This window comes from Hyperolius riggenbachi, chromosome 5 (genome assembly GCF_040937935.1).
Source record: "Hyperolius riggenbachi isolate aHypRig1 chromosome 5, aHypRig1.pri, whole genome shotgun sequence".
Taxonomy (NCBI): domain Eukaryota; kingdom Metazoa; phylum Chordata; class Amphibia; order Anura; family Hyperoliidae; genus Hyperolius; species Hyperolius riggenbachi.
The window spans coordinates 205,130,327-205,142,604 of record NC_090650.1 but is presented as its reverse complement, the minus strand read 5'-3'; the positions used below and the strand labels follow the sequence as shown (position 1 = coordinate 205,142,604).

General features: G+C 41.8%; 1 protein-coding gene across 2 annotated transcripts in view; it reads left to right on the top strand.

Annotated features, from left to right (window-relative positions):
* The window catches only part of COL15A1 (collagen type XV alpha 1 chain), a 361,488-nt gene that overhangs the window by 313,861 nt on the left and 35,349 nt on the right, over positions 1-12,278 (top strand). For both annotated transcript variants that reach the window (XM_068236615.1, XM_068236614.1), the window contains 5 exons: positions 2,999-3,052; positions 3,479-3,538; positions 4,084-4,152; positions 4,258-4,296; positions 11,441-11,474. In XM_068236615.1, the coding sequence (XP_068092716.1) occupies positions 2,999-3,052; positions 3,479-3,538; positions 4,084-4,152; positions 4,258-4,296; positions 11,441-11,474 (256 nt within the window). The remainder of the gene's footprint in view (positions 1-2,998; positions 3,053-3,478; positions 3,539-4,083; positions 4,153-4,257; positions 4,297-11,440; positions 11,475-12,278) is intronic.

Sequence of the window (12,278 nt, the reverse complement as noted above, 5' to 3'; positions counted from 1 at the left end):
TCGTACGGCCATCCGGCGTCTCACCATGACACATCAGAGCCGTGCAAGGAAGATACCACAAAGTAGCTGGGAGCTGCAAAAAGTGGAAAGGATGGCGCCGGAGGATTCGTAAGCAGTTTATGATGCACACCACTGTGCAGTTAATTTGTTGGGGGAGGTTAGCGTTATTTATAATGCCGGTTGCGTGACTTCTCAAACAAATGGCAAGCACACATATTTGGCACTAGAACCGTTTTTAGTGGAATTAAGCTCTAAACAAATTGAAAATATATATTAAAAAAAATAAATAGAAAAAAAAGTAATATTTTTTAGATATATTCCTGCCTGCAGTAATTATATCTTGTCAGCAGCACAATTACAAGTCAACCCCCCCCCCCCTTCTTATAGCCACATGTGCCCCAAGGATGATACAGCTATGTCTCAAGATAACACTAGATGGCGTCATACATATGAGACACAGTGATTGCAACACAAGAAGAATCCCCGATCATTGCATCGCTGACACGTTCAGCATGCTCTGCTCTACAAGCCGGGGGACACAGGTAGTGTTTAGCAGCACACTCCCCACGCCATGTTGCAGGGGATGGGGGGGGGCACAGACACAGCAGGCAGCCAGCTGGCAAGAGCAGGATCACTAGTGCAAGATCCTTATGCTCCTCTGCCAGTAAAAAAAACCTGCTCCACCATCTGTTCAGCTCCACTGACTCGCATATAAGCCGAGTGGGTAACTTTTCAGCACATTTTTTGTGCTGAAAAATTAGGCTTATACACAAGTATATAAGGTAAGATAACAGCCTCTTCATCTATTGCTGGCAAAGGCAAGAAATAATCAGTGGAAGGGCTTGTTCACACTATGAGTGCTTTGACCTTTTTTTTAATCATTAGTGTTTTTAAAAGTGCTTGAATAATGAAATTCAATGCGAGTGTTCTCACATGAGTGATTCACTTTCTTTCCAATCGCAAACGTGGGTAGTGCATCATTTTCTGAATGTTTGAGTTTCAATGCAAGGTATAGAAAAATCACAAATAGCTTTAAAAAGTGCTTAGAACATCGATTTTGTGAGCATTTTTCAAGCAAAAGTACTTTAAAGACATTCAGTTCCAGATAAAAGATTGTACTTCCTGATTGTCTGCACACAGAACAATAAAAATTGCAAAACAAAAACACTTACAAAAACGCTTTCAAAAAACGCAAATCGCACAAAAAATTGATCGCTTTCAAAAATCACTCACAAAACTGCTTAGCGCTTGCGATTTGTAGTGTGAATTAGGCCTCAAGTGTTTTTTACACTTGAACAATTTAAAGAGAACCCAAGGTGGGATTTAATTATATTAGTGGGGCACAGAGGCTGGTTGTGCACACTATCACCAGCCTCTGTTGCCCTATGGTGTGCCCCAAGGACCCCCCTGCGATCTGCTGTCCCCTCCGCCGCGCTAGCGACATGCAGCCTGTCGCCAGCACAATGTTTACCTATGCGTGTCTGTCAGCGCCACTCTCCCGCCTCCTCTGTATCGGCGCTACCCGCCCGCGCCCTTCCCTCCAATCAGCGGGAGACAAGGGACGCGGGCGGGTAGCACCGATACAGAGGAGGCGGGGGAGCAGCGCTAACAGACACCGCATAGGTAAACATTGTGCTGGCGACACGCTGCATGTCGCTAGCACGGCGGAGGGGGCAGCAGATCGCAGGGGGGTCCTGGGGGCACACCATAGGGCAACAGAGGCTGGTGATAGTGTGCACAACCAGCCTCTGTGCCCCACTAATATAATTAAATCCCACCTCGGGTTCTCTTTAAATAAATGATTGCAAGGCAGGGTCTTATACTGGAAATACACATTGAGTTTTATCAGCAAATTTACCCGGCGATCAATTTTCCGATCGTTTTTCCAATCGATTTCTATTCACTTCTATGGCAAAATTGATCAGAAAAATGATCAAAATCAGATCGGACCTGTTGGAAATTATCTATCGAGCCATCTATCTGCCAAAAAACTAATCATTAGGGATGGCCCAGCCTTGGAGAACTCATGGAGAAGCACATGATCAGTTTGATCAGCTGATAGATTTGTAATCATGTATTCCCAGCATACAGATTCCCAGATACAATACAGTGTTTTTCTAGATTTCCAATTTTTTTTTGAGTTTAATACTACTTTAAAACTCTGCAGTTTAAAAGTTTATCCGAGTGATGTCACACTCTGCACTCATTGGTTCAAAAATAAGATTGCATGTGCGAAGAGACACATTTCCCATGCTGCAGTGTGGCAGAGCTCTGCTGACAGAGAACAAGTCTATGCTTCTGAGCTGGACAGATTCCGTTTCTTTCAAGCATTACAGCAATTTATTCCACTTTGTAACCAGTCTCAGATCACAATCTACAGATTGCAGCTCCGCACTCACTGCCCGCTGCCAGCTTCAATGCTGCTAAAGAGTCTCTGGAGAAAAGGGGCTGGTTGTGCTGAGAGGGGTAACATGCCACAGTTTTGTTGATAAACCTCAGTGTATTCAGGCAATGCTGCTTACTCTGCCAACAGCAATATATTGTTTATACACAATAAAAGTCTGTTTATACTGAGCTCTAAGCTATCTAGGAGCTGACTGTGCTTTGACTGTTTGGACATGTGACATAGCAGAGGAAGAAGGACCAACCCTTTTCACTCTGTACTGAGTAAATAAACAGCAGCATATGTGCACCAGTGCAAAACCAGTGTTGCTAAAAATCTTCCTATTTCAAAGAATTTTTGAGCAGCCCAATTCATGTGGATGCATCCTGCTCACATAAATATTATTTATTGTGACGTAAGCACACTATCACTTTAGATGTCAGTAGGGTTTGCATTATGTAGCAGTTGCAGGCTTTATTTGTTAGCTGCCTGGCACCAGCATTCTGTAATAACTGTGGGTGGTGCAGGTGTTTGTGTGAAAGGCCTTTGTAGAGGGCATTGGAATAACCCAATAGCTGCATCTAACTTTTGGTATGTTTTTAATTTATTTATTAGGGTCCAGCAGGACGACCAGGAATTAAAGGAGAATTTGGCTTTCCAGGAAGACCTGTATGTATTTCTATATTAAACGTATTTTAGATTTTCTAGACAGCTGGGTTCACAGTGGTCCGTTCCATAATGCAGGGATTATAATGAGTGTGAAATACAATAGAGACAAAGCGATTGCGCTTTGTTATTTATGTTGTGCCCCTGGCCTAATTCTGTTACCCAAGAGCTGTTTTGTATTCATTATGGAAGTTACTATGTACACTTATGATACCGTGGGCACAGGTTTTGCATGAACCTGAATGCCCTTTTGTCAGACAAATCTCACAGTAGCACTATGTTACCTGTATATAACCACAGATGCCTAGGACTGCTTAAGACAGGAATCATTTGAAATGTTTCGAAAAGGTTAAATTATTGTTGAGATGCGTTCTTATTTAATTGAAAGCACTTACTTGTTCATAGAAATATATTTATTCTTAATAACAGGGGCGCCCAGGTCTAAATGGAATTCGAGGACAAAAAGGTGAACCAGGTGCTGCAGTAACGGTATGTATAATACTGCATTAAGGTTTTATTTGCTATTTATTTCATTTGTCACGTCTCTAAATAAGGTCCACAGGGAGTCTGTCACTGTTATGTTATGCCGTATAGCTCTTATTGTCAATTACCTGGGGAAAGAGTTAGATGAGGTAAGTCTCAAAGGATGAACTAAAATGCAGGCACAATGCAGCGATTGGAATAGGGCTTAGTGAATAAGCATGAACATGCCTATTTATGCTTCTGTAGTACTGATAAATGCATCTAGAGACCACAGTGCAGGATTATCCCACTGTAGTAATAAGTGTTCAAAGCAATTTGATATTCATCCTTGCCTGGTCTACTGTCTGATGGCTGAACTAAAACGGTCATATAAAGCAGTGATCTTATAACTGATGTTCACCTGCCAGTCACTCTCATAAAGAACATTTACTTCAGGTTGGAAAATCTGTTCTGGTGGTCACTATTGTTCCTTTACAAAAATAATTGTTGTCTGCTGATCCTTGTCAGCTTAATACCATTAATTTCTTTTCTTCCTCTTTTGTATATGCTAGGGTCCTCCAGGACTTCCTGGTCCACCTGGACCACCCGGTCCACCAGGACAGATTGTGAACATTAAGGGGGTATGTAAAATTATTTTATGACCATATTTTTTTATAAAAACCTAAAACAAGCTGCTATTCTGATGTAATCTTTTCTTTTTCTTTCTGATTTTTTTTTTTTTTTAGAGTTTTCCAGTACCTAGCAGACCTCACTGCAAAATGCCTGTAAGCCTGCAAAGGAAATCTATTGTAAAAAAAAAAATGTAGCTGTAAACCATGACCAATAGCTTGATTACATTGTAATTGTTATCATATTGATGTAATGCATATGATTAAGCCTGGATTCACAGTGGTCAGTTGCATAACGCACGCATTATAATGTGCTAAAATGAGTGTGAACTGCAATGAAAACTGGACATAGACTTTAATGCAAAGCCTGCATGCAGCAAGTTAGAATAACCCTTTAGGCTAGGTTCACAGTAGCAACGCACGTTGCATTGCTGCACAACGCAGATAAAACGCAAAGCAAAGTAGCAAGTAAAGTGGTTGCGGTGGCATGCGATGTAACGGAGGCATAAGAATGAAAATTGCATCATAGGTGTGCAACATTTGTGTCGCACATTTGAGAGTATAAAGCTCCGCCTTTTTAAAAACAGATGTGCAGCCCCTATTACGTAGTGCGACGCAGCATGAAAATTCAATCATGCAAGCATTACCATAGACTAACATTGAAAGCGTCAACGCATATATTTGCATAAACGCAGAGCAGGATCTGCATTATTTTTACGTACCCCACTGACGCACATCGCACCGCATGCACTGTGAATGTCGCATTTACTTTTCATTGCTGTGCGATATTCGCAGTTAAAAAAGCTCCGTTATGATGCAATGTATCTGAGCATTGTGAACGCAGCCTAACTGTGAACAGGCCCATAGAATTGTATGGGTAGTGAGTCGACATGAAGAATTATTCTACAATGCATCTGACCACTGTGAAACTAGCCTTAGGCTGCATTCACAGTGGTCAGTTACACAATGCATGCGTTATAATGATTGTGTACTGCAAAGAAGACTGGACATATACAGTGCTTTAACCCAAAAATTGCATGCAGCGAATTAGAATAATGCAATCCATTACAACGGAGTACTGTCTGTGAACAGGCCAATGGAATTGTATGGGCAGTGAGTTGACATGCAGAATTATTCTGCTACACAGTCAAGCATTGTGAACTAGCCCTAAGAACAATGTTCTATTATTTGCATGATCATTCATGTAAAATAAGTGGCATAAGTGCCAGGAAGCATGCCACATCGCTACCGTGGGGTCCAAGGCAAGGGAAGCCCATCAGTTATGGCCACTACTATGGTTTGTGGAGCTGCATGGCTAACTTTCTCACCACCCTTCCCAGTCTCAGCTTTGCCAGTAAACACAAATATTTCCTGTCTTCATTATGGCATACCATAGCATGCTGAAGGAAAGCGGCAGAACAATGTTAATCTCTCCTGGCTGTTGCTCAGTGTCAGTGCACTTTACAGTGCAGTAACATGCAGACTCTGATTGATTGATAGTGAGGATGGGAGAACCAAGTGTTGTGTGAGTAGGAAAAAGTATAGTACAAGTGGGGAAGTGTAGGAATGTGTAATATGAGGGGTTCAGCTAATTAGTAGCAAATTCTGGATTGGTAGCTCAGCCTGCTCCAATGTCAGTTTTGGCAAAAATGAGCTATGAAAATAAAATTATTATTATTATAGTTATGTATCGGCATGTCTTAGTGTTCTACAAGAGATTTCTTCAATGTCTTTCAGTAATGAGGTGAAGGAATATATATACAGTATATATATATATATATATATATATATATATATATATATATATATATATATATATATATATATATATATATATATATATATATATATATATATATACATTGTGTGTGGAAGTAAGGAGAAGTGACAGCTGGGCCAGCCAGCACGCTTGCAGTGTGGTTCAGTAGGGGGTTGTAGGTTCATGGAGGGCAAAGTCGAGGGTGCCAGGACATCTGTGCCTATAGGCTTCTGTGAGGTAAATCCGGGCCTGTATATACAGGTCCTTCTCAAAAAATTAGCATATTGTGATAAAGTTCATTATTTTCTGTAATGTACTGATAAACATTAGACTTTCATATATTTTAGATTCTAATACACACAACTGAAGTAGTTCAAGCCTTTTATTGTTTTAATATATCACAAAAGAGATACGGATTCCGGAACTCAGAAACAGGATTCTTTTATTTAAGCACGATGCAAAAGCAGGTTACAAAAGGTAAAAAAGAGACTGTGTCAACAGCTGTTTCGCGTGATCCCACGCCTCGTCAGGACACCCAGACCTGCCCAATCCTTATCCCCACCCACCTATATACCTAGACTTAGGGGTGGGCCTACAGCCCTCAGGTAATGGTAACACCATTAACCCATACAGGAAAGGGCAGTACACACATACAATTCTATTCAGATAAAACCATACTATCTACAAAAAGCTGAAATTTAATTACGATCATTGAACCCCAGATTGCCCAAGGCATTAGTTTTGGATATCAATAGTGCTTCTTTCTGCAACAATAATTTATCAATCGAACCTCCCCTGGTTAGACTCGAAATTTTAAGTAAGCCTGCCACCTGTAGACAGTTAGCATCAACATTTTATTGTTTTAATATTGATGATTTTGGCATACAGCTCATCTAAACCCAAAATTGCTATCTCAAAAAATTAGCATATTTCATCCGACCAATAAAAGAAAAGTGTTTTTAAAGCAAAAAAAAGTCAACCTTAAAATAATTATGTTCAGTTATGTACTCAATACTTGGTCGGGAATCCTTTTGCAGAAATGACTGCTTCAATGCGGCGTGGCATGGAGGCAATCAGCCTGTGGCACTGCTCAGGTGTTATGGAGGCCCAGGATGCTTCGATAGCAGCCTTAAGCTCATCCAGAGTGTTCTTGCGTCTCTCAACTTTCTCTTCACAATATCCCACAGATTCTCCATGGGGTTCAGGTCAGGAGAGTTGGCAGGCCAATTGAGCACAGTAATACCATGGTCAGTAAACCATTTACCAGTGGTTTTGGCACTGTGAGCAGGTGCCAAGTCGTGCTGAAAAATGAAATCTTCATCTCCATAAAGCTTTTCAACAGATGGAAGCATGAAGTGCTCCAAAATCTCCTGATAGCTAGCTGCATTGACCCTGTGTAATGATCTGCTTGGCTGCCTGTGCAGGCAGACAGCAGAAAACAGAGCAAGCGCTCACCAGTTTTCTGCTGTCTGTATTGAATGTAAGTTACACATTTTAGCATAGCTGCTGCCAGGGTAAAGACATTTGCTTTTAACTTAGGTCAGTTTAGTGTTAGGACATCTGCTCTGGAGATTTACCTCAACGTTGGTGCAAGATGTCCAGTATATTATATTTTTGCATGCAAAACTATGATGGAAGCTAAAATTTCTCCATAGACCAGTATTGCAATGTTTGGATGCGGGCGTACATTTTAGTCCAGGGGGGGGCGGTGTGCGCCACAGCGATTAACCATTCAATTGTACAGTATTGGGTCAGGGATGCGCAGCCTTCTACCTATATTTTGTTTCCACAGTTCTGTAACTACCAGGCTAGCAGCACCCATTGTGCTATCCTGTTTTGCATGGTAAGTATTTAGTTTTGCATATGTTTTGCATCTGTCTGATTGCTGAGTGTGCATTTGAGCTATTTAAGCGGTGCATATGAGGTGATGAGTCATTCAGTTGTAGCCCATGTTGGTGAGCGCTTGCTCTGTTTTCTGCTGTCTGTATTGAATGTAAGTTACACATTTTAGCATAGCTGCTGCCAGGGTAAAGACATTTGCTTTTAACTTAGGTCAGTTTAGTGTTAGGACATCTGCTCTGGAGATTTACCTCAACGTTGGTGCAGATGTCCAGTATATTATATTTTTGCATGCAAAACTATGATGGAAGCTAAAATTTCTCCATAGACCAGTATTGCAATGTTTGGATGCGGGCGTAAATTTTAGTCCAGGGGGGGGCGGTGTGCGCCACAGCGATTAACCATTCAATTGTACAGTATTGGGTCAGGGATGCGCAGCCTTCTACCTATATTTTGTTTCCACAGTTCTGTAACTACCAGGCTAGCAGCACCCATTGTGCTATCCTGTTTTGCATGGTAAGTATTTAGTTTTGCATATGTTTTGCATCTGTCTGATTGCTGAGTGTGCATTTGAGCTATTTAAGCGGTGCATATGAGGTGATGAGTCATTCAGTTGTAGCCCATGTTGGTGAGCGCTTGCTCTGTTTTCTGCTGTCTGTATTGAATGTAAGTTACACATTTTAGCATAGCTGCTGCGAGGGTAAAGACATTTGCTTTTAACTTAGGTCAGTTTAGTGTTAGGACATCTGCTCTGGAGATTTACCTCAACGTTGGTGCAGATGTCCAGTATATTATATTTTTGCATGCAAAACTATGATGGAAGCTAAAATTTCTCCATAGACCAGTATTGCAATGTTTGGATGCGGGCGTACATTTTAGTCCAGGGGGGGGGGGGGCGGTGTGCGCCACAGCGATTAACCATTCAATTGTACAGTATTGGGTCAGGGATGCGCAGCCTTCTACCTATATTTTGTTGCCTGTGCAGGCAGGCAGCTTTTTGACCATTGTTTAGGTTTGCATGCTGCAGGACTCTGGAAAGAAGAGCTTCTGTCAGTTTTGCAGCTTGTGCTTGCTGAGGAATTTGCATACGTTGTCATGCAAATTGCCTGGCCACATTCATTGGAGGCGTGTACTATAAGTACTATGTGTTTCCCACAATGCTTGGCTGGTCATAAGGATTTAGTCCTATGTAACACCCCTGGAGGGGTGTCAGCCTTACTCTCTGTTTGAAGATCAGCTTAGAGTAATTCCTGGAAAACTGCACTAGGCAGGTTTCCTTAGTGCAGTTAGGATTGCTTATCTGTTTGTTTGTTCTGTTGCTATTGTCCTGTCCCAGTGGTGGTCGACAGGAAATGGTTCTGATCTCTGTTCTTGGAGTATAGCTGGTGCAGCGGTTGCTACCAGCTATCTCTTCTGATCTGTCTCACTTGGATCGCACTAGCATCTTGCGCTAGCGCTGTGGATCCTTCTGTTCTGTCTCCTTGGATCGCGCTAGCCACTTTCCGCTAGTGCTGTGGATCCTTCTGTTCAGCTACTCTGTACCTGGATTGCGCTAGCCACTTTCGCTAGCGCTATGGATCCTTCTGTTCTGTCTCCTGGGATCGCGCTAGCCACTTTCCGCTAGTGCTGTGGATCCTTCTGTTCTGCTACTCTGTACCTGGATCGCGCTAGCCACTTTCGCTAGTGCTGTGGATCCTATCTCTCGCTTGTCCCTGTTTTCGTGTGTCTGTCTTGTCTGCTACGAACGCTTGCTGGAGGCTCGGTGAGGTAACCGTTAAGCAAGCGCTCGCGTCCTCTGTTACATGTTTGTCTTGTCTTGGTTAGTTAGGCGTACTTGTCTCTATTGTGCTTATCACGTGGAGACCGCGCACGAACGCGTGCACTGTTGCGAATGAGTGCGGTGTTCGCGTTCAGTTAGCGTTTGTTGTTTTCCTTGTTATTCTCATTGTATTATTTGCTGTGCCTTTGCTAACCTCGTATTCTGTTCTGATCTGCCTTGTTACTGTTTCATATCTGCTGTTGTGTGTGCACTGTCGCGGGGTGGCGACTAGGTTGGCGCACACACATACAACCTGTCCCTTTACTTGTTCTCATTCGCAATCGCCTCTCTTGCGATTGCATTCTGCGCTTCGTACAATTCCTGTCTGGCATTTGTGGAGGTTCAGAGGATTGGTTCCTCTGCACTCCCCAGCGCCATCTGCCGACAGGAATTTCCCTCTACGGGTGCGTAGCACCTTTTGCTGGGTGCCTGCAAATATACGCTTGTGGAGGATTTCTGCCGTATCAGCGCACGCGTTGTGCGCTGATCACGGAGAAAGTTCCACAATCGTTACACCCTGCCCTTGATAAAACACAGTGGACCAACACCAGCAGCTGACATGGCACCCCAGGCCATCACTGACTGTGGGTACTTGACACTGGACTTCAGGCATTTTGGCATTTCCCTCTCCCCAGTCTTCCTCCAGACTCTGGCACCTTGATTTCCAAATGACATGCAAAAGGTGCTTTCATCCGAAAAAAGTACTTTGGACCACTGAACAGCAGTTCAGTGCTGCTTCTCTGTAGCCCAGGTCAGGCGCTTCTGCCGCTGTTTCTGGTTCAAAAGTGGCTTGACCTGGGGAATGCGGCACCTGTAGCCCATTTCCTGCACACGCCTGTACACGGTGGCTGTGGATGTTTCTACTCCAGACTCAGTCCACTGCTCAAGGTCTTTAATCGGTCCTTCTCCACAATCTTCCTCAGGGTCTGGTCACCTCTTCTCGTTGTGCAGTGTTTTCTGCCACACTTTTCCTTCCCACAGACTTCCCATTGAGGTGCCTTGATACAGCACTCTGGGAACAGCCTATTCGTTCAGAAACTTCTTTCTTTGTCTTATCCTCTTGCTTGAGGGTGTCATTGATGGCCTTCTGGACAGCAGTCAGGTCGGCGGTCTTACCCATGATTGCGGTTTTGAGTAATGAACCAGGCTGGGAGTTTTTAAAAGCCTCAGGAATCTTTTGCATGTGTTTAGAGTTAAATGGTTGATTCAGATGATTAGGTTAATAGCTCGTTTAGAGAACCTTTTCATGATATGCTAATTTTTTGAGATAGGAATTTTGGGTTTTCATGAGCTGTATGCCAAAATCATCAATATTAAAACAATAAAAGGCTTGAACTACTTCAGTTGTGTGTAATGAATCTAAAATATATGAAAGTCTAATGTTTATCAGTACATTACAGAAAATAATGAACTTTATCACAATATGCTAATTTTTTTAGAAGGACCTGTGTGTGTGTTTTTTTAGAAGGACCTGTGTGTGTGTGTGTATATATATATATATATATATATATATATATATATATATATATATATATATATATATATATATATATATATATATATATATATTTATATATATATATATATATATATATATATATATATATATACACACACACAAAACCAATTTCTAATCTGGCCATGGAAAGGGATGCACTCTTTTACCACCTAACCTAACCTAACAATAGAAAGTTTTTGAAGAAAACAATCCAGGTTTGCTTAGGAGTCACTTAGATATCCACCTTGAAGATAGTAAATCAGGCACATTGTACTATAGCTGAAAAAAGTTTGAAAAAGTGAATAATGTTGGATTGCAGATTTTGATGTGTGCAGAATTTCAAAGATTGCTTGCTACTGATGTGCATATTTACTGTTTTATGCAGGTAAACACAAATGGTGGTGCGGCGAGCCTATGTGGTATGTGTTTGATGGCATTTGTCTTGTGCTTAGTACACACCATACAATTTTCTGTTAGATTTTTCTGTAAGATTTTCTGTAATTAGATTATTTTCTGTTAAGTACTGGTAGAGACTGGTCATTCTCTCTGGTGCATTGTCTTCTGGTTATCTCCTGCTGAGTAGAACAATGCCTAATTGCTAGGCAGATAGATGGTTAGATAAATAATTTCCAGCGAGTTGGAAATTATTTATCTGGCAGGTAACTGGAAATTATTTATCTGGCAGGTAAATCTAATGCTGGGAATACACGTTACATTTTTTGCGAAGAATCATTCCGATAGATGCCTTCGATGATAAAATTCTGGCGACATGTCCGATGTTTGCTCGATTCTTTTCCGCTCAATTTCTCATAGAGGTGAATAGAAAAAAGATAAGAAAAACGAGTGGAAGATAAGAGAATCGAGCAGAAAATCGAATGGCTAATAGATCGCGCGCAGAATCGAACGCAAAAACCGTAACGTGTATTCCCAGTATAACAGAAATTCGAACAGAAAATTGTATGGTGTGTACCTAGCATTATAGACTAATTAACTAACAAAATTGTATGTACATCTACTGTGTGTAAAGCCCCATTAACACACTCAACAGCGGCCATAATGCCCATACACATGTCGGATTTTCGTGAACGATGGGTCGTTTGAACGTCTCTTCATTCAGTCGTTCGCCCGCCAAATCGGGCGTGTGTACTGACTGTCGTTCGCGTGATAAGACTGAGTTTGAGCCCATTGTTCGAAAAAATCCGACGTGTGTATGGGCCTTTAGG